Source organism: Myotis daubentonii, chromosome 1 (genome assembly GCF_963259705.1).
Source record: "Myotis daubentonii chromosome 1, mMyoDau2.1, whole genome shotgun sequence".
Lineage (NCBI taxonomy): Eukaryota > Metazoa > Chordata > Mammalia > Chiroptera > Vespertilionidae > Myotis > Myotis daubentonii.
Genome location: NC_081840.1, coordinates 210,586,344 through 210,612,695, shown reverse-complemented (window position 1 = coordinate 210,612,695; position 26,352 = coordinate 210,586,344). Strand labels below are relative to the sequence as shown.

General features: G+C 44.8%; 1 protein-coding gene across 6 annotated transcripts in view; it reads left to right on the top strand.

Annotated features, from left to right (window-relative positions):
• Nucleotides 1-26,352, top strand: part of TBC1D1 (TBC1 domain family member 1) — a 210,709-nt gene that overhangs the window by 85,703 nt on the left and 98,654 nt on the right. For all 6 annotated transcript variants that reach the window (XM_059673412.1, XM_059673429.1, XM_059673419.1 and 3 more), the window contains 3 exons: nucleotides 21,538-22,056; nucleotides 23,935-24,024; nucleotides 25,812-25,916. In XM_059673412.1, coding sequence (XP_059529395.1) covers nucleotides 21,538-22,056; nucleotides 23,935-24,024; nucleotides 25,812-25,916 — 714 coding nt within the window. The remainder of the gene's footprint in view (nucleotides 1-21,537; nucleotides 22,057-23,934; nucleotides 24,025-25,811; nucleotides 25,917-26,352) is intronic.

Sequence of the window (26,352 nt, the reverse complement as noted above, 5' to 3'; positions counted from 1 at the left end):
AAGATGATTGAGTTGATGGGTGGCGTATGTAGATGGTGGAAAGGAATGAGAAATACTAGTGGTAGTTTTCCAGCATGTTTTGGAATTATTCAGTGTTGCTTTCCAACTCTTTGCCTTGTTTTTGAGACCAGTGATTTTTAACCTTGAGGAAGGCACATCAGGCTAAAGAAATTACCCAGATATAGGGAGATTTGGCGTTAAGAAAGGCCCTTTCTTTCACCCAAGCACACCCTAGGGTGCGCGCGCGGGCGCGCACACACACACACACCAGTAGTTGTGGTTAGCCTGGTGGTGGTCATTTTGCTGTAACCAGAATGTAATCTTGAGTGTAATTCCACTGGCTGTTTTCTACATGAGGAAACGGAGACCCAGAGCAATGAAGTAATTACATTTGAACAATCACACAGCTGGTTTGTGGCAGAACTGAAACCCAAGTTCTTGGACCCCTGGTTTTTGCATATCTTGTTAATGTTGCCCTGCTCACTTGTTTGTGCTTTGTCTCTAAAGTATGTCACTAAAGTCAAAAGTGTGTGTGTGTCTATCAAGCAATATATTGTATGTTGGAATACTTGATGTGGTCACCTGCGTCTGTACATGGCACTGCAGAGTGGGTTGAGGTGCCTGCCAGGAAGAGGGCAAAGAAAGGAAGCCTGACACTGGGCATCTGTTGGGGGGATGGGTGGAGATCCTCGGACATGGGAAGGTGTCATCAGTGCCAAGAGCCGGGGAGGCCTAGCTGGCTGTGTGATCTGCGGGCAGGAAGAAGCCAGGACCCGAGTATGGAAGAGAATGGGAGTTGCCGGAGTCCAGCATGGCTCCTAGTGTTGGGCTGCAGTGGCCCTCGGTCTTCACGTAGTGTTCTCATTTCCAGGAGGGTGGCCTGTGGGAGGTGGGGTAGGAGTGTCTCATGGATCTCTCCTCTTCTGATTTGGGAGATTGAGTTTGCGCAGAAAACATCAGCTGCAAAGAGGATTTAACAGGAGGAAAAATTACATTAGCGTAAATACAGTGGTGGGAAGAAAGAGATAATTACGTTTTGGCGCACTTAATATGTGCCAGTTGTTATGTTGGGAGTAGTCAACTTCCAAATAATTGTGGAAGCAATCGTATTATTCCTGCCTCCTGTATTTTTTGGAGAAGGAGTGTGAGGAAACTGAAGTTCAGAGATTAGGTAGCAGAGCTGTTAAGATTCAAGCTTGATGCATATAAGCATAACCAATGGACATAAGACACTGGGTGATAGGGGAGGCTAGGGGACTGTCTAGGGCGGGGGGATAAAATGGATACATATGTAATACCCTTTGTAATACTTTAAGCAATTAAAAAAAAAAGATTCAAGCTTGAACTGTCTGGCTCTATATTTACATTTCATCTGTTGAACCTATGCCATCTTTGTAATAAAGGGATTACAATACAGGTTCAGGATATGGGACAGGGCAGTCAGAACTTTGAAAAATATCTTTCCCACAAAGGAACTTTTCTCCCTTAGGCGAGGGTCATAAAATGAATAACTAACTTGCTTTTAAAAATAGGTGTACAATATTAAGAGAGAGAGTTAAACATCCATCAGCTCCCTCCTGCACACCCCCTACTGGGGACCCTGGCGGAAGAGCTATGCACTCACCTGGAATTGAACCAGGACATTTCAGTGCACGGGATGACACCCACCCAACTAAGGTACACGGTGAAAGCAGAGTTTATTCCTGTATTTTTATTTGTTAATTATTATTTTGCATACCAACAACTCTGAAACCACATTTCCCACACTCTACATTTTCCTTCTGCCCGTTTATAATCTCTCTTTATGACTTTCCCAGTCTTCCATGCAATCATTCATTTTCTGTTCTTTACAGTAGATTAGTTCATATTTTTTTTCATAATTTTATAGGCACTATAAGGTGTGTACTCTTTAACAAATACCGGTTTAAAAAAATAAGTAAAAATAGGTGTGCAACATTGGTGCGATACAGGAAGTAGAACTAATCATATTGGAATCCCTGAATTTCATAATGTTCTTAATTAGGGGGAAATGAAAACAGGAAATCAGTGGAAAAGTCACTGATAGGAAAATCGAAGACAGGTCAAGATTGTGGGGAGGTTAGGGCCACTTGGGATAGACCGAAAGAGTTCAGTTTTGAGGGGACCATAGACCTGAGTTTTCTCTTTTCTTATTTACTTGAGTTGGGAGCTTCAGGGGGTGTTCACGTATTAGCTGGTATTCTTTTCACAGCACCATGAAGCCATGTTGCATAGTTATTCAGCTTCTCTGGAAAATGTTCCCAGTGTGAAGAGTCTATTCTGAGTAGGCTCTCCGGAGAATGCGACCACAGTGGGCGTTTTCTCCAGCCCGTGGCAGTCCGCCAGACAGGAAGTGAAAGGCGTGGGCAGGAGCCCAGGTTCGCCCGGAGTTTGCTGTTGAGCCTTGGCCAGATGCCATGGGAATGATGACCGTTGCCCTGCTGCCTATGAGGTAGCGCTGTGTGGGGGTCACATGAGTGATGTGAGTGAGTGTAAACTGTCAGGTGCTCTTTAGGAAGAGCTTGTCCAGGCCACGTGGTAGGAGTAGAGACATATGCTTCCAGTATATTTCTTGACTTATCTCAAGTTATGCCTCCCTGGGCCCCAGGCCTTGCTCTGTGAAATGAGGACACTGTGTTGAATGATTGCTATGATTCTTTTCAGTTTGGAATCTAGGTCAATGTTACTGCAAGTCAGGCCCATCATCTTAGATTGTCCACCTCTGATAAGGAGCAGAGGGCCCCTGGAGCCATTGGTCTGGGGCACATCTTCTTTCCACCTGTTACCAGTGGAGAAATGACCTCCAACAAGTCACTTCTCTCTAGGCACGAATGTGTTCACCCACAAAGTGGGGACCATAGCCATCCTCCAGGCTGTGGAACATACTTGGAACAATGCCCGACACAGAGAAGCACTAACAACATTGCGGCCACCACCATCATCATCGTGGAATTTCGGGATAGAGAAGACCTTTACAGTTTCTTAGTTCTGTCATTCATTCATTCATTGATTTAAAAAAAAAAGGGAGCCCTCAGAGGTGAGGTGTTCTGATACTTAGTCCACAGGTCTTTGCATCACCTGATACTCACTATGATATTTAGAGTCTAATGTTGTTTTATCACATTCTGCATGCATTAAGCACAAGCCCTGGTTCAGCAGTACAGAACAAGAGGGAAATGTTTTGTCAGGCCACAAGCACTGTAGATCAGGTGAAGGGGAAAATGGGGCAGAGAGAATCCACAGGCCTCTGCCACCAGCAGGTCTGTGACCTTGCCCAAGGTTACACTCTGCCTCAGATTCCCCTTCCCTACAAGGGAGCGGCTGCCCCACTGTTTCTGAAGTCTTCTTCATCTCTTCGCTTCTACGGCTATTAAAGTCCAGGAAATACTGTGCCAACCCAAGAGGTAGATTCTCCAATTTTGGAAAACTTTAAAAATAGGAAGGAAGTTTATTTGTTTAGCAGAGTCCACAATTGTAGGCCCCTGAAGGCAGAGAATTGACCAAATGGTATTTTGCGGAAGTCTTGTGCACAGGGCGGACCCACAGGAAATGGTCCTTCGGTGAAAACACACTGGGAGGTCTTTGAGACCATATTTGCTTAGAGACGTTCGCACAGGCCCATTGTGCTGGTCTCTGTTGTGTCCGGCCTTTTGTTTTTTCATACGTGTAAGTTTCCAAAGTTAAAATATTAGCGATTTGTAAAATTTGACTTTAGAAATACAAACCAAAAGCTCCTTGTACATTGATTATTAATTGTATAATGGGCATGAAATAGTGCTAATACGTTTACTATGGTCACAACCCTCTTATGGTTCCAGAAATAGCTGTATTTCTTTTTTTAAAAAAATATTTTTATTGATTTTAGAGAGGAAGGGAGAATGAGAGAGAGATAGAAGCATCAAAGATGAGAGAGAATCGTTGATTGGCTGCCTACTGCACACCCCACACTGGGATCGAGCCTGGAACTGGGCATGTGCCCTGACCGGGAATCAACCGTGACCTCCTGGTTCATAAGTCAATGCTCAACCACTGAGCCATGCTGGCTGGGCAAAAATAGCTGTATTTTTGAGTTTCTAGGTGACGGGAAGGGGTTCTCTTCCTACATTTGAAGGTAATAATACATAGGAATTTGTGTTATGCTGGAGTTTCAGTAAAGGCAGCCCTTCAGTTCTACTATCCAATGTTAGTGTAGCAGAAAGAACATCATGCCAGAGTCTGATTTCGTCAGTTCTCCGCCCTCTAAGCGAGCTGAGATGGTGATGGCTAGAACTTTTCCCCAGGGAAATTCCTCAGTGTGCTAGACCACCAGAGCATGCAATTCTGTGTAGTTTTGCAATTGCCACACCGTTTAGAGTAGCCCCATGACATTTCCCACATTCTTGGCCAAGAATGCCAGCTTCTCCTTCAAGTTCAGTGTTGATCATGATATTGTGCATCTCCTCTGAGCTGGGCGCTTGGGGCATAGGTGCCAGGATGAGAAAGACACGGTTGCTGCCTCATGGAGGGGCAGGCAGGGGTGTGCTGAGGTACTTATACGGTAGTCCTGCAGTGGAGGGGGCTGAGGGAGATGCAAAACCTCCGAGGAGCCATTTGGGACATAGAAGTAATAATCTTCCAAATGCAGAAAATCCCTCTTGACAATCTCACTGTTGGCTTGAATCAGCGGGATAGTCAGGACTGTTTGTACACCGTGAACTGAATGTCGTCCTTCTCAAAACCATTGTTTTCCAGTTCGGAGCTAGCCATGTGGTTTGGATATGGGTGTTAAGAAAGGCCTACTATGTCCTGGAGCCCCTCTCTCTGCAGATTTGGGGTCTATTTAGGTCTCTGACAATTTTTTTCTTTAATCCTGATTGAATAAACAGGCAGTGGAACCCCCTGGCCCCTCTCTGTGGGGGATGGGCTCTCAAGCCCTTTGTGCAGAGCCCAGGATGGGCACCAAAGCCCGCACCCCCACATCCTGCCTGCTGTTAACCTTGACAGTGCAAGCCCAGCAAGACCTGGGAGTCTACAAGGAAACTCCAAGACACTGGAGATGTGGGCACCTGCTGCTGCTCTATTTTATTTTTTTAATTTAGTGGGTTTAAGCATTTTAGTCCTAATAAGTACATTTCAACCCAAAGACTATATTTCATCCCAGTTAAAAGCAATCATGGGCATCTGGTGTGATCTAGAAAAAGAGCCCTGAATGGGTGGGTTTTCTGATAAAATGAATAGGTTGAATGAGAGGTTTCAGGGTCTCATCCAGGGGCTGAGAAAGAGCATTTGGATGGAAGCAGCTACATGAGCAAAGGCATGGAGGCGGAAATTCAAAGGAGCAGGAGCCCAGAGTGTGTTTGAGTGGAGTGGAGTGACCCGGCCCCATGCCCAGGTGGTGAATAGGAAACTCACAGGGAAGAGATGATGGGGATTCCGAAGGTCGGGCTGGGGTGTTGGTGTTTTGGAAGAGATGAGAGAGAAGCCCTATGTTTGTGAGTGGCAGGCTGAGGCCCTCAGAGCTGTGTTTCAGAAGACGAGGCTGTCAGTGGAGAGTGGGCTGGGTGGGTAGATACACTGGGAGAGGCCAGGGGCAGGGCGCTTGGTCAGGGGTCTTGCTGTGGCTGAATTAAGTACAGACCTAGACCAGCGCTTGAGGTTTGGGGCTCATCGTGAGAGAGCTGATGGAAAGATGGGGTAAGGAGAGAGAAGAGTAGAAGCCACTTTCCAGGTTTCAAAACGAGTTCCCTAGAAGGCATTTGGGAGACAGGAGGGAGAGAAGCCTGTTTTAGGGCAAAGAGCATGAGCTGGATTTGGGTATTTTAAGGTCACGGTGCCTGAAGTCTGTGATTCTTAAAGAGGTGGTTGGAAATTTGAGTCAAATTGAGGAAAGAATTCAGAGCTAAAGATGTAGATTAAGAAAGCATTGGAAGGAGAGTAGACTTTGTATTGTGCAGATAATGTCGTGTAGAATTGTGCACTTGAAACCGAGATAATTATTGACCAATGTAACCCCAATAAATTCAGTTGTAAAGAAGGAAAAAGAGAGTAAAAAAATTTAAAAAATTGGTATTTGTTGGCCTTGGGGGAGTGGATGCGACCCCTGGAGAGAGACAGAAAAAGCAGAATCCTCTCCGAGATGTCTGGGGGGCGAGTGCCTTTCACTAAACACCTTCTGAGAGAGAACCACGGTATTAAGACGGCCTCGCTCCTCCCCTCCCCTTAGGGCTTATCTTTATTTTACTTTTCCTCTTATCCTCGTACATCAAGAGGAAGTCTCACTTTTGAAAACGGCAGGATTCGGAGAGTACAGTTCCCACTTGGTGGGTGGAATTCCTGTTCCTTGACTAGAATTAATTGAGGGTAGATCAGAGCTGAAGTTCAGGGAGTCCCTGAGGCTTCTCCACACACGTTGGCCGTGCCCTTGGTCATGCCCTTGGCCGGGGGAAAAACAGCAAAGCTTTGAGTACACGCCCAGCGGCCGACCTTGGCTGGCAGAGCCCGTCTTTATCTCTTGTTGGCCTTGGTTTCGTGTTGGTTCTCTAGGAATGTTCCTGGTTTAAAATACCTGGTCTTGTGAAGATGAAGTCACCCTCTGTCCTCTCCCCACATTCTCCCCCGACCCGGCACAGAGCAGGGAGAGACGGGCTCCGTGGCTCAACTACTGCAGTTTCTTCCTCAGTGTCTGTCTTCACACAAAGCCCTGGACTCGGGGAATTGAAAGTCTGACTTTGAGCAGCGAGGACATGCTCCGTCCATCCGGTTCTCAACCTTCTGCTCAAGGGACGCTCAGCATTCCTTAAGAACTCCACACCATTGTACAGACAGCAGCTCTAGTTGAAAGATTTCTATACTCCGAGCAGAAATCCTTCTCACTTGGTGTCTCACCTTCTTTCCTCCCAGTTATGAGCGCGTGCTCACGCCTCTTCCCTGTGACAGGTGTGCGCAGGCAGTGACCTGTGTCCTGCCTTCCTTCCCAGGCCGAACCCCTGAGCTCCTCTCCCCAGTCTCCACCCAGGGACTCTCACTGCTGCAGCCTTTAAAGTCTCCTGAAAGCAAGCACGGAACTTCCTCGGTGGCCTGATTCACCAGGCAGGACTGTGAGGCCGTGCCCCGTTGCTTAGCTTAAGGCTGGCATTTCTCCTCGTGCCAGAGGCTTTGCGTTCCTTGTCATTCTTTTGAGTATCCAGGTCACTTTGCTGGATGATCCTGGGCTTATCGTCAACAAAATCCTTAAACCTTTTTCACATGAGCTTCTGGCAAGCTGGGTCTGTCCCATGGATGCTTACTGGCTGAGGGTATTGTTTGTGGGTGGTTGTTTTTTTTTTTTTTTTGCAATTTTTAACACTTTACATATATCACCATGTTCCTGATGTTTGGATTTTTGTGGTTTGTTTTCCTATTCTATTATCTAATTTTTTAAATGGTAGTGACATAAAGAGTGACATTTATTAAATGTAGTTTAGTCCATGATATTGTAGGTACTGGTCATATCGGGGAGATCACTTTGTAAAGTATATGGTTGTCTAACCACTAGGCTGTACACCTGAAACTAATACAAAATAATATTGAATGTAAACTGTAACTGAAAAATTAAACAAAATAAAAAGGGCACCGTAGTTCATTCCCTTTAACGTGAACAGAGTGCATAGCCAGGGAGAAGGTGGCTGGGGGGGATGGTTGGGTGCTGGTGTAAGATCCCGTTTTCTTTCTTACACACTAGAAGCAGAGGCACGTCAGGGAGCCAGAGAAATGCTAGCCGAGGGCTAGGCACGGGTGATGAATTCAGACTTGGACAACTTCATTCTGTGCAGTTTTATACTGTTCCATTTTTGCCTCGTGTACTGCTTTCAATTCCTTCCTGCTCTAAAAGCAGGGAGAAGGTATTTGCCACTTAATCCTGCTTGTGAGGTGTCACGTGCTAGGATACAATTGCGTTTTATAAACATTTATCAAAGTTATCTCACACGTATAACGTCTGAGGAGCAGCGAATAATGGTGTTGTTGTTACACTTGGTGTTACATAAAGTATGAAATATGTTAAGTGGGAAATAGATCTGACCAGTTCTAACTAATACCCTGTACTGGCCCAAGTTCTGACTTGCCTGTTGATCAAGAAAAGGAACAGCTACTTGGCGAGGGTAGTTTATTTCAAGAAAAGCACTGAAATGGTATGAGAGAAAAGGCCTGTTTCTGCTCTTGATCTGATTGAGGTTCAGGATTCTTGAACATATGTGGCAGGTTTTATTCACGAACGTAGGTAATGCTGTAAAAGCAGGTATGGTGTACTTAAAACCTGTAAGTGACTGATGTACAGTTCACCCTTGAACATGTGGGTTAGGGACACCAACCCCCTGCATAGTTGAAAATCTGCATCTAGTTTTTTAATATGTTTTTATTGATTTCAGAGAGGAAGGGAGAGGGAGAGAAAGATAGAAACATCAATGATGAAAGAGAATCATTGATCAGCTGCCTCCTGCACACCCCCTACTGGGGATCGAGCCCGCAACCGGGACATGTGCCCTGACTGGGAATTAAACTGTGGCCTCCTGGCTCATAGGTTGATGCTCAACCACTGAGCCACACCGGCTGGGCTGCATATAATTTTTGACTCCCCCAAAACTTAAGTTGCCCCTCAATCTCCACGGGGGATTGGTGCCTGGATCCCTTGCAGAAAACAAAATCTGGGAATGCTCAAGTCCCCTATATAGGGTCAGCCCTCTCCTGCTGTGGACTTCCAATTCCTGATTAAAAGCAGTGCAAGTATTTAATGGGAAAAAAAGTCTGTGTATAAGTGAACCTGCGCAGTTCAAACCCATGTTGTTCAAGGGTCAACTGTGTTGATAAGGCATACCAGAGCTCATTCTGGCAGTCACGCATTAATAAGTTTACGTTTTTAACACTCACTGGGAAATGATCATGGACCTCACAGATGAGAGGGGCCTGGGACCGGGCTGCTCCGAACTATGTTGGTGCCGGTTGCACATGCCACCCACCCAGCCAACGGCAAAGTAGGGGCTGAGAGCCAGCCCACACTCGGCTCAGTGGGGTCCGCTACCTGGTTTTCTGTCTGCGAGGTGGAGGCGGACAGAGGTTTGGCTTTTAGCAATTTGAAAAATGGCCCTGCGTGTGTGGGTGGTAGCCCTATGCCAGAAATGATTTTGTGTTTAAAAAAAATTAATGTTGTCAACACGGTTCCGTACTGTGTTCACGAATGTAGTAATGTGAATCACATTCGTTTTTCTGCATTTCCTAGGAAGCAATAAGAGTATTTGTCTGATTCACAAGGCTAATGGTTTATCTAAACTCAAGTTTGAACTGTTCATAAAATAGACTAGTTCTTACTATTATCACAATTTTAACTTTTTAAAAGATTTTGTTATTGTTTTTTAGAGAGAGAGGGAAACAAGCAAGGGGAGAGAGAGAGAACCATCCATCCGCTGCCTTTGGCACGCCCCACACCAGGGATGGAGCCCGCAGCCTGCAGGTGCATGGGATGCTGCTGAACCAAGTGAACCACACTGGCCAGGGCCACGGGTTTGATTCTTTAAGCTGCACATTTTTGTCTTAAGCAAGTGCCAATGCAAAGGACGGTCTTTTGAATATCACTTTTAGACCGTCATCTAAAGTTTTTGGTTTCCATAGGTAATGACGTTTATTTTTCAGATTGTTTTTCATGATTTAAAGGCTTTTGTATGTTATGTAGTGAAGCATCCATTTCTAGATGGTGCCACATTCACCTACACCCCAGTACCCAGCCCCCCAGTGGTCCAGAGGGGTCTGTGTTTGTGTAAAATGGAAATAATGGTTTTTCCTCAGTGGCTTGGTCTGCGGATTCAGTGAGATAATCCGTGGAAAGCACGTGTCAGCACGTAGTTGGCTTTGATAAGTGGCGATTGGGGCCTGGGATACCGTATTTACGTCACTAGATTCAAGTGCCGATGTCAGAAGCTTAGCTTCCCCCCAACAGTGTGTATGTGAAATATTGATGTCACACCTCCTCTACCTAATATTAGGTAAGGTTAGAAAATACAGCCATTTTGTTTGTTTCTTTCATTATAATCTACAGCATTTACCTGCAGTGCTTTGGTGTATTTTCAAGTGACTATGTTTAAATTGAGATGCATTAGCATTACCTTATTCACTTTACACTTTAAGGTGGAGAAACACAAAATTGTGATTTATTTGCCTCCTCCACTGGAGTGCGTGTTCAGTAAACCCTGACGCAGGCCCGCGGGGCCCACAGAAATGAATCCAACAGTCTCCCGCCCCAGCCCAAGGGTGGTGTGGGAATCACACTCCGTGCTGGGACCTGGATGACCCAGAGGCACGGGGCCTGGGGAGCTGGGATGGAGCAGAGATGTTTGAACTGGATCTGGAAGAATCAGATGCTAGTGGAGAGTCAGTGGAAGAACATTCTAGAGTCAAGGCTCCCCTGCTCGCTTGCAGTTGTCAAATGTGAGCTGCAACCCAAATAACACTTTCTTGAAATGAGGATGCAAAAGTATTTATTTATTATGTTTTTCCTGTTCTCCCACTGGCAGGGATCATAGAGAGTTGATTGAAAGTAATTTTCATCTGTATATTAGACTAAATTATCACATTCAAGGACTAGCTAGGAAAAAAAAACACCCCATACATCAAAATTAAATTGAGTATTTATAACATTTGAAAAGAGTTGTAATTATATAGTGATGAAGCATTTGCGTTATGTAGAAATTAATTCCATAACTCTAACTAATGGACTCCTGAGTTTTACCCAGTTGGAATTTTCTTTCTTATTGACTGCATCGTGCCATTTTAATTTCTCTTTGGAGAGTTTGATGGCTGTGGCTCCTGGGGCAGCTTTCCCATTTCAGTTGGCTTTATGTTTGCCTTGGAATGGAGGGATGGCGCCGTGGCTGTATTCATATGTACAGTATATACACGCTGTGGTCCCAAGAGAGATGACGGCTGGCAGGGGTGATCTTATCCTCGAGTGAGTGATGCTGGTTCTCCCAGCTCCCTGGCTTCCTTTGGTCCTGGGGTCTGAGGATGGGAGTCAGGGGGAGGGTCCATCAATTGGATGGGGGGAAAAATCGCATCTTCATTTTTACTAACTTCCTACTGAAATTTAACATCGTCTTCAATCATGAATGTAGTTATCAAACCCAGGAGCATTAGCAGCTCCTGTGACGGTAACATCAATAAATTCAGTTATTTTTTTATTGCATTATGGTTGTTACACATTTCTTAAAAATGCTGTCAACGCTCACCATTACTTTGCATCAAAGCAGTTATTTCACTTGCTTCTAGGTCTTGTTAAATATGGTGATAAACACATAGTACTGTGTCATAATTATTTGGATAATTTTCTTTTAGTATAATTAAGTTCTATTGTATTCCCCCGTGTTCTAGTTTTTGCATTTAAAAGCCTTATTCTGAGAAGGGTCCGTGGGGGTCTATCAGAGGGGTATGTGAACAGAAAGCTTGGGAGCCTCTGTGTTGGTCCTGGAGTGCATTTGAGAAAGGGCATGCCAACATTTGCTTAGGGCAGAATGTGGGGTATATAATTAAAAGCTGAAATATTGTCTCTCAACCTAAGATCCCATACAGTCTTGCCTGTTGCCCCAAACTCACAGCAGCACACAATTTGACACAATCTCAATAGCTCTTGTGATCATGGTGTGAAGTATGCTCACCACACGCAACAAAGGGTTAAACTACATTCTCTATAGCCTTTAGAGAACCCATTCCCACCCAAAACTGGTTAAAATAAAAATAGCTTAGGCACTTAGAGGGATCCATCTTCAGCTGTCTCAAAAATCTTATAATCCGAAAGGACCTAGTCGCAGTGTTCCAGTTTACTATTTTTACAGCACTCATTCCTTCTACAAATACTCGTCGCACGCATACTTCGCACGTGCGTTGCGTTGGGGATATTGCAGATTCATCCTGGTTCCCTTCCCAAATCTACTTGAGATGTGTCTTCCTCATCACCGAAAACCTTGAAATCGCTGAAGTCTTCTTTTCAGTCGCAACCATTCACACATCGAGCAGATTTATCTTGCTGTGTGCCAGGCACTGTCCTAGGCACTTTGGACTATGTTAGTGAGCAAAACAGACAGCTATTCTCCTCTCGGAGCTGGCACGCAAGCCTGTGGTGTGCGCTTTGAAGTTTGCGGACTGTCCTGAATGTGCACAGAAGCTGCTTGCCGCTCGTGGACCTGCGTGGTGGGGTCACGTTCTGCTCCCGTGGCTCCTTGTGTTCTGCTGCCTCAGCTCCAGTGTAGTCACAGCGCTTCTGCGCTTAGCTGGGTAGTGTTGCTGGAAAGTGGGTGGTGGGGTGAGGTGGGGGAGAGCTCTGTTGTCTACAGGGTATTTGGAAACGTGGTCAAATCTTTCAGTGGTTGGCCTTATCTGCTGCTGGCTGGTATAGATGACATTTTTGTCATTTATTAGCAATTCTGTGCTGAAAGACATTTGGAATAATTACGAGCTCATTGCCTTTAGGTACTGTTACTTTATTTTTTTAGTGGTTTAGAACCATTTATTTTGCATGTGGCCTTATGGGTAAGGAATTTGGGAAGGCCTCCACCGGGCAGTTTGTCCGCCTGGCTTCACGGGGGGCAGCGAGGTCTAGGTGGTTCACTTCCGAGGTGGCATCTTTGCTCACGTGTCCGTGTCTCAGCGCTCCTGGGGCTCAGACCCCAGGGCTGCTCCCTGTGGCTTGGGCTTCACAGTTACTGTTCCTTTCACAGAGATCTGACCTTTTCTTACTCTGCAAACGGGAAGGTAACAGCTAGGCTTTATCGGGGGCTTATTTCAGCGTTGCAGGTGCAGAATTCCCCCAGCAGGGTCCGTCAGCTCAGTGGAAAGATTCGTGGCGTCAGCCGGGGCAGGGCTTAGGGCTGACCTTCTTCTAATAGTTGCGACCAGGGGCAGCGAGAGTTCATCTCCATCTTTTTCAAGGTTGTTCTGTTTCAGTTTCTGCTCCAGGATGTCCCTCTGAATGGACTATTTCTCTCTGGTCCAGTGAGCAACGATGGGTTCATGGTCATGATTTCTCTACTTACCTCCCGCCCCACAACACGCACACAAGCACCTTCCATATTCTAATGTCACTGGGGGTGCAGGCAGTTGATGCGAAGGTTGGGATGCTCATCACACATTTGCCAAAAGGGCTTATTAGTGAGCAGAGTTTGTGACAACCAGCATACGGTAAAGTGGAATTGGATCCTGAATAGGTTAAAAAAGTTGTTTTTTCTTTAAGGTATTCCCATTGTGTGCAGTGTTTGCAGTGAATGAAATGGCTGCGGTGGTTATCAGAAAGGAGTCAGATGGTTCTATGTGGGTTGATGTGTTAATGCTGTAGGCCCATCCATGGTGATAAGAGTAAGTTCCAGGGCACTGTGACCCCCTCCTCCAGTTTTTTTGTAAAGGAAATGACCTTTTAATGTACAAAAGAACCACATGTAAGAACTAGCAAACTGTTAACTGTGGCTATTTCTGGGCTGGGACTATGGGTGACTTTATACGTTTCTATATTTTTTTCTTTCTTCTACATGGTCGTGTATTAAGCTTAGTGTTAGAAATAAGAGCCGTGGCCGGTTTGGCTCAGTGGATAGAGCGTCGGCCTGCGGACTGAAAGGTCCCGGGTTCGATTCCGGTCAAGGGCATGTAGCTTGGTTGCAGGCACATCCCCAGTGGGGAGTGTGCAGGAGGTGGCTGATCGATGTTTCTAACTCTCTATCTCTCTCTCTCTATTTCCTCTCTGTGAAAAATCAATAAAATATATTAAAAAAAGAAAAAGAAATAAGAGATGACTAACGGGGACATTCTGCTGCTGGGGTTTGAATGGGAGCTGGAGCATAAGGAAGTGGTAAAGCAATCAGTACTTGGTCTCCTTGGTTCGTGAGGTTGGCCCTTGCATGCCAAGTGATGCCATAGCCGCCTCCTGACCTTGACTCCTGGAAGGGAGTCGGAGGCAGGGCTCAAGGTGTTCCTCTGTCCTGTCTTTTCTGCTCAGTAGCAACCTGCCCACAGAAGATTTTGGTCATAAAACAATTGACCTTCCAGTTCAGCTCAGAGAAGTCAGCCAGCCCCTTTGGCCTAGAGCAGTGATGGCGAACCTTTTGAGCTCGGCGTGTCAGCATTTTGAAAAACCCTAACTTAACTCTGGTGCCGTGTCACATATAGAAATTTTTTGATATTTGAAACCATAGTAAAACAAAGATTTATATTTTTGATATTTATTTTATATATTTAAATGCCATTTAACAAAGAAAAATCAACCAAAAAAAAAATGAGTTTGCGTGTCACCTCTGACACGCGTGTCATAGGTTCGCCATCACTGTTTTAGGGCATGAATGAGAACAGGTGAAATAGACTCCGGTGTGTGCCGCCTCATAGAAGGTCCACATTCTCCTCCTCTAAAGTTTGTGTCTAAGGTTACTGATTTGGGTGTGAACACACAACATATGGGTAACTCATTAGTTTGAAAATAAATTTTAATACGTTTAATATGTTTGGTCCTGGTTGATTTTATGTAGAAGCAAAACAATAGTGGTGTGCCATGCTCTAGCTGATCTAACTGTTTTGTTTATAAATACACATGGTATGTATGACCAGCTATTCTTTCACTGATGGTCTCTCCCTCGGTGACCGAATTTGAGACTGATGATGGTGTGTATCCTGGAGAAGGAACCAGACGTGTTTTTATTCCCTGACTTGTAGAAAAGGGACTCCAGTGTCCCCTTTCATAGATTTTGTAACATACATAACTAATGTTGGGCTATGATTAACTGCTAGCTTGTTGTATTTGTGTTTCTTAATCAGTGAGAGATTATTTTGAAGTAAATTTTGATCAAAATGATAGAGTAGCCTTTTTTATAAGGCATTCACTCTTAGGTATTTCATTAGCGGAGGCCTCTGAAATGCAGGGAATTTATTTGCAAATCAGATGTGCCCATATCATCAGATGCCTGGGTGGTGATGCTGTGTTTTTTTTTGTCTTTGATAGTTTGTTCACCTGTGTCTGTGCTGCCACAGCCTATAATCAATCCATCATTTGGGGTGTGATGGTGTGGGCGATGGTGAGGGGTGTCATTCCTTACCTCGGGGCATGCCAGAGGACAGGTGATACATCCGGGGTTCTGCCCATTGGAACTGTGGGGGCTTCTGAAAACTGCAGGGACCGGGGCCCGCCACCAAGCCAGCTGCTTTGTCTACACTGGGGTGGGCTAGACATTCACTTTTTAAAATATTGGCAATTCTGAAGTGTGAATCAATACATTTGAGCTGTGAATCAATACACTAATGAAAGGCTTGGACTTCGAGGACTGATGTTCCCAGGTTGAACATTTCAATGGTTTATTCCATGATTTCTGTTAATATTTATGCCAACCAATCAAAGTGTTTTGACTTTTCAGACTTGTTTTAGAAAACGTAAAATAATTTCGCAATCTTACAGTGATATCTTTCCCACCCTTTCATTTCCTTTCTTACCTTCTCCCAATCTCCCTCGTTCACTCTTGCAGCTATTAAATAACTTCTTTTGTTGGATTTTAGTCTCAATGTTTTAAATGTTTGAAGAAATGTGTTGGTTTGATCAAAAGGTTGTGGTGAACCTTTCAAATGATTATTTTGGAGTGTGATGCTGGGTTTTGTGTTTGCATAGGCTCTTTCCATGTGGTCTGAAAGCTGCGTTTATCTAGTTTCCATTTCAGAACCAGCGAAGCAGAATACTACTGCTGTTTAACACATGCTGAGAGATACGGGTGAAGGAGGGTGTGTGGCCCTGTGTTAGTGGCTAGCAGTCAATAGCATTTCCTCTGTGCCTGACGCTTCCTCAGCCAGCTCATGAGCACATCTGATCTCTCTTTTGGGAAGATGTAACATACTAGTCAGACCCTGTGGCTAACTGTCAGGCCAAGCAGGAGTCGAGGCATTAGTAGTAGCCAGGGCTGGTAGACAAGACAGACCTCTCTACTCAGGACCCCGTCTCCAGCTCACATTCTCTGCCTGGCTCGTGTTTGTGTTCCAGCATCTGCCGTTATATTGACAATCACATACTTAGACGTGCCTCTCACCTCGCCACGGCAAGCCTCATAAGGACGGGAGGAATCACGTCCTCTCCATCGTACGAGCTTTACATCTTTGTGATGAATCTTATCTCAACAAGCCGCACTGTCGGGTATAAATGCTCACACGTGTCCTGTCTAGATTCTGTCAGAGAGGCGAGTCATTCTCGTTAAATAACGTGAGTCCCGAGCACTAGTAAGAAGAAACTTTCTTTAGCATTTTGTGTGGAATTCAAGGCATGTAAGACAGAGTGAGGAAATACTTGGTTTAGTTTAGCCACCCCCCCCCCCGCCCCCATTTACTTTGTTTATCACCAACAAATAAAAAATAACCGCCCATTACCAACATCAAAACACAAGGCCGTTCCTTCCACGTGCTTGTTTTAACTCCTGGCAGGGAGACGACGTGTCATCCAAGGGACAGAGTACGTACAGTGTGGCCTGTCATGTTTTTGCAGTTTTGGAATGCTGTAATGTTAAATAACAGAAAAAAAGGCTAGCATCGTAAGGACAAAATATGGGCTTCTTTAGATGAATTTACTATTTATTTGTTACCATTTATTTGTAATGGAATGCAATTACACCTCACAGTGTGTGTATAATCCTTTCAAATCCCTATGTTTTTAAAAAGAAAGTTGACGCAAATGTTCAGATAAGGACTTTATTTACAGAAATGAACATTTCTGACTCGCTTAGAGTATCATTTTCTGGCTACTTAATAAAGAACAATATTCGCTGAGCCCGCTGCTGAAAGTTCGTACTACACCATGCATTTGTTGGTATGCGGATTAGAAAGAAGCTTGCTGGGGTTGTGAAGTAAGTGCAGATTTGCCCTACCATGGAGCTTTAGCATAAACTCAAATAAGTCAGCAGAGAGCAGTTCAGTGAACCTTTATGTCTAAACTGGGCCGCTTTATTATTGATGATTCCTTTTTGTTGCACGTTGCAATGTAGCAGGAAATAAAACCAAATATCAAGCCCTTGTTGGATTTATTCCAGTGAAATGTTTTTCAGATGCTTGTCTTTGCTCTGGTTAATTTTGATTTACTTTATCTGCTTATCTGCAGTCAGAAATGACGTAGACATTATTGCTGTGACTAAACTAAAAAAAGATTTTTGTTACAAGTACCCAGATCGTATCAGTGGGAATATATTCCACTGGCCTCAGCGTATTTGCCTACAAGGGTCTGTTTGTAAATATTGTAACTTTGAAGTGTATGTCCTTGTAGAGACTGAAGTTTGACCTTGAGGCATATTTCAGGTAAGTTTGCTTCTTTTGGGGGGTTAGTGTCGGCACCCTCCCCCCCACCCCCTTATTTGTACGTATCTCTATCAGCTGCCAGCTCCAGCAGACCTGGCTTGGCCCTTGCTGTATTCTGTCGCCTCCTCTCCCTTCCTGGAAGTGGGAGTGCTGGCCTTCCTGGCACCTCTGACATCATCCTTGCCTGCCTGCCCTCCCCCTTCTCTGCCTGAAATGTGGGTAGATCCCAAGGCCCCATCTTTGCTCCCTTCCTTTACTTTCCCTTTTTCTCTTTGCAAGGTGTGAGCTACCTCCTGTGTATGAGCTGTTGGCTTCCGAGTCTAGGTCTCCTGCCTTAGGGGCCAGGCCCATTTGTGTATCTGCCCACCACAGGCCTTTACTTCAGGTCCCCTGGTCTCACTCAACATGAACAGAAGCAGAACTCATTGTGATGTCCTCCCAGGCCCACCTCTCCTCTGTTTTCCTGACTTGGGCCAGTGGCACAACCGTCTACCAAGAAGGCTAAGCCCGAGCTCTGCAGGTGACGTGCAGTCTTCGGTACGCTCACCTCCTGCTCCCAGGTGATCGCCAAGCCCTTTGGGTTCAGCCTTCCGGGGTCTCTTCTTCATCCTTTCTCTCCATCTTCAGTGCTTCGTTCCGAGTTCCGCTCCCAGCAGACCCCATGTCAATTACTCGGTACTCCCTTCCCTCCCATTCATTCATCTCGCACCCTGAATCCCTGCCTCCTGGCATCGCATCATACCCGGAAACATGTTTGAAAATAAATGACGTGAACAACCCAGTTTTCACATGTAACAAGTAACAGTGCAGTTGAGTCGAGGACAGAGTTATAAAGAATGGAGAGTTTAGGATTTCCTCACACGTGGGCATTATGCCTTCATTTTTCAGAAAGCAGCGCCCAGGTCTGTTCTGGTGAAGGGAATGACACAATGGATAGAGGTTTACACAATTACACACATTTGGAGCCATTTTTTAAAAAATTTAAATAGTCTCCTAGTATACGCGAATGATTTATAGTAATCTTTAACATTAGATTTTTAACTGTTTATGATTCATTGTTCAAACGATGTTGGGCACTATACCTTCAAATATCCTGAGATTGTTATATTTTTCTGGCCAGGATCCCAGGGATTTTTCTAACCCCAGTTATCTCCTTTACCCACATTACACATGACTCATCAGAGCAGGGAGAGGTGGGCCCTGGTCTTCCACTGCCGCATGTGATTTTAGGAACCTGAGGACAGTGTAGAAGAAATTGGGGTTGGAAAAGCTTCCACAGCTCAACCCAGCCAAGGCACAATGATCTCTTTACAGCCCCTCTGCCCCTGCGAAGTGAGGGCACAACCAAGTTCTCTGCTTTGTGTCTTACTGTGTCTGTGCCACTTATTACCGAGTCACCATAAACGCATGTGGCTTCACACATTTTCTCTCCCCTTTGATACATAATGGAAGACACATTACTCACTCCAGATGCACCGGGTGACCCAGCATATACTACTAGTAGACATGTCAATTATATATATATATTTTTAAAAAATATATTTTTATTGACTTCAGAGAGAAAAGGAGAGGGACAGAGAGACAGAAACATCAATGATGAGAGAGAATCATTGTTTGGCTGCCTCCTGAATGCCCTCCACTGGGATGTCGAGCCCGCAACCTGGGCATGTGCCCTTGACCGGAATCGAACCCGGGACCCTTCAGGCCGACATTCTATCCACTGAGCCAAATCAGCTAGGGCCAGAAATGTCAGTAATTTTAACAAACCTCAAAAGACTGAGTAAGCTTTGAATGTTCTGTTCAGAGAGAAGGGTTAGTAATTGGGAAGACTCATGTGACTCCTGATAAAATAATTCCACACACGTGCTCAGAAAAGCGACAAGGTTCCTGACTTGCATAAGTTGGTTATTTTTCTTTGAAAAACATCATTATTGTTTACTTCACAGATACAACTTTTAACTGAAAAATCTTAATAAACATTTTTTTTTTCAAAGAGAGAAACTGAGGCTGATGTTGCTGAGGTCTTGTGGAGCCTTGTTGGCAGAGGTGTGAATGAAACCTCGACTCCTTACCTTTTTCTTCTCTTTGTCCTGCCTTTTTTATATTGATGAACAATTTTGAGGCCTCCATGCGATGTACAATTACTTAGCGGTAGAAGAGTGAGCTACAGCACAAGCAAATAGTGCAGACAGATGCTTGATGACTGTTGACATTTCACCTTATTTAGTATCATTTAGGTTTTATACTTCATAATCAATTTTTAAAATATCCTTAAAGGTATTTTGACTTTTTGTTGTTGTTGTTGTTGTTGTTAATCCTCACCCGAGGATATTTTCCCATTGATTTTAAGAAAGAGTGGAAGGGAAGGGGAGAGATAGACAGAGAAACATCAATATGAGAGAGACACATCGATTGGTTGCCTCCTGCACGGGCCCACACCAGGGCTGGGGATCGAGCCTGCAAACGAGGTACATGTCCTTGGCTGGAATTGAACCTGGGGCCCTTCACTCTGCGGGCTGACGCTCTAGCCACTGAGCCAAACTGGCTAGGGCTATTTTGACTCTTTATATGATAAAATACCTTGAAATGACATATCATAATCCTTTATGGTAGAGAGATTGTCTTTAAGATGTGCTTGCTATGAAATATAGAGGGGAAAAAATCTTTTGAGTCTTAAGAGATTATGTCATGAACCCAGAATATAAGCATACTTTTAAAATCTATTAAAACCACCTCCATTTTCTGTATTATATTGATCTTTGACCTAAATTGAAAAGGTGTTGTTGCTGTTTTTCCTTCCCTATAATGTTTTTAAAAAGACATTGGGCCAATGGGTATTGGACTTTAAATTGAATTATCTAACAGAAAAAAAAGAAAAAAAATTGCTTTGGGTGTTAGGTCATGACAGTAAGTAGGCACTTCCTTATGGGAGGTTGAATCATGCCCGTCTTGTTTAGTGTGTGGCTGATCGCACAGACCTGCCCACCGCGGCCGCAGACTCCTCCTCCGTCTGCTGCTGCTCTGAACCCTGAGGGATCTCATCCCAAGCTACTGAGGAGAGGGTGTAGCAGCCGGGACCGCAGTAGCACAGGAGAGCACTTTGTTCATTCTCTGATCGTGACTTTACCTTGAACCTAAAGGCTTGGGCATCTCCGTGAGTGGGAGCCCCAGTGTGTTGCTGTGATAATGATGCCGCCATGGTTGCTTCCTCCTTGATTAAAACCTCCACGCTCTGCACTTAATACTATTCAACTATTAGGGAGTACAGGACTTGGCAATAAATTGTCAGTTGTTGTTGAAGAAAATGATTTGAAGAAATGTTTTTTAAAATTATGTCAGTCTTGCCATCCTCACCCCAGCCATTTATTGTGGACAGCTTTTCCAGCTACATTGCCACGAGATCTAGAATCGCTGCATAGTGTTTTGGTGAGCTGCATTGGAGACAAAACTCTCCGGGGGTGATGGCTTCTCCAGAGAGGACCTTTGGCTTTGCACTGGCACCAGCCTGGGTTTGAATCCAAGGCTAGCCACGTTGGCTGTGCATCTGTGAGCCAGTTGACTTAACCTTGTCGGGTGTGGGCATGTGAATCTTCTAGAGTAGCCCCTCAGATGTAAGAGGTGCTTTATAAATACTACTAGAGGCCCGGTGCACGGAGTCCTGCACCCGTGGCCTGGCCTGTGGGGTTCGGGCCAAAACCGTCTCTCTAACCTCCCCCAGGGGTCCCAGATTGTGAGAGGGTACAGGCCAGGCTGAGGGACCCCACTGGTGCACAACTAGGCCAGGGCGGGGCCGTGGAGGGCTCCAGGGCATGTCCAGCCTGTCTCACCCAGTCCGATCCGCAAGACCCCAACAGCAAGCTAACCTACCGATTGGAACATCTGCCCCCTAGTGGTCAGTGTGTGTCATAGCGACTGGTCGACTGGTTGAACGAACGCCTGGACACTTAGAATATTAGGCTTTTATTATATAGGATTCCTCATCTCTTCCCTGTGAAAGTTGTGTATTTTGCACCCATGGGAGGGCAGACTTCTTTTTCTAGAAGGTCGGTACACTGACAGACAAGTGCCAGGAAAGGAGTGGACAGATTCCTGTGGGATCCTCCTTTGGCGCCCTGTGGTGGAATGTGCAGCGAAGCCGGGGGAGAGCACGGTGTTGGCTCCTTGTGCCCGGGAGTGCCCACTACTGCGTGTTCCAAATAACACTCCTTCCTCTCTCGGCAGGTGCCCGAGATCATCAGCTCCATCCGCCACGCCGGGAGGATCGCCCGCCAGGAGGAGCTGCATTGCCCCTCGGAGTTCGACGACACATTCTCCAAGAAGTTCGAGGTGCTCTTCTGCGGCCGGGTGACCGTGGCGCACAAGAAGGCGCCGCCGGCCCTGATCGACGAGTGCATTGAGAAGTTCAACCACATCAGCTGCAGCAGGAAAGCCGAACTTGACCTGGTCTCCCAGAACTCCGAGGCCAGCAGCCCTGCTGCGGCGCTTTCCTTCACGGATAAGTTCCGATCGGTGCTGCAGCCCACGGGGCCCACGGAGCAGGGCCGCTGGCCCATGCGCAAGTCCTACTCGCAGCCCGGCCTGCGCTCCCTGGCCTACAGGAAGGAGTTTCAGGATGGGAGCCTGCAGAGTCACAGTTTCTTCACCTCTTTTGATGAAAACGACATTGAGAACCACCTCATCAGTGGACACAATATTGTGCAGCCAACGGATATTGAGGAAAATCGAACTATGCTTTTTACGGTAAAACATCACCAAGCCTCGTGGTCATCCCCAGTCTTGAGATAAGCAAATCTGCTTTATTGAGTGAAGAAGCTTAGTACATTGCTTTTGGATTTATGTGGAATCCATGTATTTTTATCCTCAATAATTCTTTTCTCAGGATAAAGTCCTTGCTTGAGCCCTAAGTCTTTAAAGTCATCAAGGGGAAGGATAAAGAAAATCCATTTTCTTGTATAATTTTTATCTCCCCCAACCATGCTTATAAAGATAACTTTTCAATGTGGAAGGAACACAGTTAATATGTGTAAAAGAGGCCCAGAAAGGGATTTTTAAAATGTATAGTAATTTCAAGTCATCTGTTTCAACAAAATCTTTCTGGAAAATACTCCTTCCTTGGTATTTTTATTGTATAAAGCATTTATGCTTTGTTAAGCAGGGTAATTGGATTTGGAGATGACGTGATATTTGAAATTTGTACACAAACTGAAATATTAGTTCAGCCAACGGCCTGCTCACTGTTTTCTAGAAGTTTGGTAAACTGATAATGGGCCAAACGGCAGAAAAGGAATTGGCAGGGAGGCTGTCCCTGGCAGGTGGGGTTGCTGCATGCGCTGCCCTTTCTGGGAGTCCCCTGGGTCTGAGCTGATGAGGGTGGAGCTGTCCCAGCAGGGAGCTGGCCTCTGAAGATGGAGAGAACTGATCGTTCCTTGACCCCCCCCTCTCTGTTGTCCTTTGACTTAAGGTTGAGCAGAATTACCTTATCTGTCCTGTCTTGTTCTTGTGCCTGACCCAGGGCAGTGAGATGACTGAGGGGTAAGGAGCTGGCTACTTAGTTTAGTGCTGATGGCTGTATGCAGGTTTATGATCAAGAGAGTGAGTCAGGGAGCACAGGGCTGACTTCTTCCCGTTTTCATCATAGACCTAGTGTACTGAAGGGTGCTGCTAGCAGTCACTCTTGTGCTTTCATCTGTATTTTTGAAAAATTTCTCTTGGAGTCATTGGGAAAGCTGCTCGGTGCATTTATTTTCAAGTACTTATTGTGTGTCCACTGCATACAGGGTCCCTTGCAATACACCAGAAATACAGCAGTGAACAAGACACGTGGTCTCTGCCCACGTGGAGTTTAGATTCTGGAAAGAGAACAACAACTGGTTGCAAATAATGATCTCATTACAGCTGGGATAAATACTGCAAAGGATAAGCAGAGGGTGCTGCCAGAGCCTCGGGGGGCCTGGGGAGGCTTCTTTGAGGAGGTGACTCTCACCGAGCAGAGGTTTCGGTGTGGACAACCAGCAGAGCGTCCTGGGTTCAGGGAGGTGCAGGAGACGAGGCCCTGGGGGCGGGACGGAGCACAGACAGCAGGTGGCCATGGCGGCTCAGTCCTGGAGCGGAGTCGGCTGTGCTGACTCACGTCAGTAAGACAGTTAAGTTGTGCTAATGCTCTAACTTTACAAAGTCTGGTACGCAGTACAGGAATGCCTAACACATAGTATGGACTCCACAAAGGGTAGATTATTTTAACAATAATTTTAAAAGACGGAGAAAAAAAGTCATTAGTAAACTGTTTGGGACGTTTTAAAAGACAGTTTCTGTTTTCTGGGAGATTCACTTACGTAGGAGCTGAGGCGTTGCTGCTGACTTGGGCTATGTGGTTCTTCCATCGCACGGAGGACCGCTGTCTAAATAGGCGAACGCGCTCAGTTGTCCTGAACTACCCGGAACCCGTAGGTTAAATGACAGCCTTGGAAGCGATTTTACATGGTGAGATAGTCAGAATGTTATAGACGCTTGGCCCTTTTATCCTTTATTTTCATGGGTCATGAAATGAGAAAGTTTGTGAGATAAATTTGAATTCAGCTTTCATGAGAAGCTGGTTGCTTTTTTTGTTTGTCTTTTAAGATTGGTCAATCTGAAGTTTACCTCATCAGTCCTGACACCAAAAAAATAGCATTGGAGAAAAATTTTAAGGAGATATCCTTCTGCTCTCAGGTAAGTTCAGATGGGTTATTGGCTCAATTGCAGGAATTTTTACTGAATTATTTCCATATCTGTCCATCAACGGAAGTGCTAAAGGTCACAAGATGTCTGTGTTCTAAGTACTTGATTTGTGTTCTTGCATTTCTTCCTCCTTTACTTTGATATGTTAAGGCAAAATGTGAATATAATTTCGAAATTAAGGATTTTGTTTTTAGAAACAATAACCTACTGGAGAAAATAGGTCTACTTTTCTTTTTTTCAATTATTGGTGGTAATATTCCCAAGAGATGATTCTTATGTGTATATGTGTATGTCTGTGGGCATGTTATATATATATGTATATGTGTGTGTGTGTGTGTATTCATACATATTTTTAAATAGATACTTATTTCTTCTTTACAAACTTAATAACTTTATTGGGTACCAATAACATGATTTCTTCTTTCTCAAAATAGAATAGACAGCGATTATTTTTGAGGATGTTTTGCTCAGGATAATGTCTACTTGAGTTCTTTCTTGATAATCTCCCAGCGAGTTCCATAGATTTTGGAGAATCGATCAGTTATAAATCAGCTGTGCCAGTTTTATTCAGGATCTTCCTCACAACTATGAGGTCACTCAAGATACTGTTTGACGACTTTTTAAACTCTGACTTCTCATTTCCTCACTTCCATTTTCTCTTAATAAGATGATGAAGATCTCATTGTTTATTGATTTATAACATGATCTCCTTAAGGCTTCAAAGGGATTCTCCCCCCCCCCCCCAAATGTGAAACTAAAGACTGTTCCTCAATAGATCAAATAGGGGACCATTTACAAAGGAACAGTTTTTCCAAACTCTGTTCCCCCGAGAAGGAACCTCTAGCATGTGCTGCACTTGCTGCTGGAGAACACTGAGCAGCCAGCCAGTCCCTGATTGCCACGGATCAGAAAATATCTGATCGAACGTGAGATTCTCTGCAGAACTTTTATCTTGATTTGCTGCTATTTCTATGGAAATGGTAATGCTTAATGTTGGCTTTTTCACGTGATGGTTTTATGATTTCCTCAAGTTTACGTAATCGCCTGACCTTCCCGCGGTCAGCACTCAGACCTCCGCCGGCGGGTGCTATCAGGAGACCCCACACATGAATGTCTATGGACCATGTCTTCTCTGAATTAAGGTGCCTCGTAGCTGATATGTTCAAAACAAGTTTAGATATTAATATTTATTAGAAAGGGCTCTTAAAAACGACGATGGAGCCCTGGCCTTAACATCTTATGTTTAAAAGCTTCTCTTTCCTTTGTGATTATAATTTCTGGCTCCTTCTTCATACCAGTTTACTTCAGTATTTGCCCATTTATTGTATAAGTACACGCACGTTTTTGAATCTTTTAACCTTTGTGTCTGTGTGTGTTTGCATGTGTATATGTATGCGTGTGTGTGTGCATGTGTGTGTATGGTTGTGTTTCTTCATTAATCTGTGGTCTGCTTTTGATTTTCCATGTAGCTTTTTATTCTTTAATACCTCAGAAAAATTCTCATTTTTCTGTGTCAACTTTTCTTTCCTTCCTTTCAGTGCTAAAATGAGCATTAAAAACTCCAGTTGTGAGATCTTACTGTGGGAATAATCAGAGTAGCATTTGAGAAGAACAGTGTTCATCATCATATTTGAGAGGGGTTTTTAGATGTTTACCTGAAATAATAACGTGATGGTGCCCTTTCACGTGGCGTGGTGTAAATTGGCAGTTGCCTTCCTGGCAGCGATGCCTCTTTCGGATTCAGCTCAACGTTCCTTCCTCTCTCCCACCTCCCACAGGGTATTAGGCACGTGGACCACTTCGGGTTCATCTGCCGGGAGTCGTCGGGAGGCGGCGGCTTCCATTTCGTCTGTTACGTGTTTCAGTGTACAAACGAGGCTCTGGTAAGCCGGGCGGGCAGCGCCCACGTGAACCCTTAGCGACGAAGACTTTCAACCTCATGGACTTTTCTTTCCTTAGCAAAACCGCAGTCTCATTGACATATTGTTGTTTGGCTTTACTATTCTTTCATGACTATTTAATTAGCACGTATCTGAGATTCACTTGGGTGTGCATTTTCCGTTTTCATTATTTTTTTAAGAACTGGCTCGCCTGCACCCCCTGGTTTAGCAGTTTTAAAATGTCATTTTGGACTTTTGACCAGAGGAATTGGCTTTTTCACTCCGTAACTAATTGGGGCTTTTAGTTTTTCTCGTATCCCCTGTAAGAGCCCTGAGCATCTAGGCCAGTGGTTCTCAACCTTCCTAATGCCGCGACCCTTTAATACAGTTCCTCATGTTGTGGTGACCCCCAATTTCATTGTTACAAATTGAACATAAT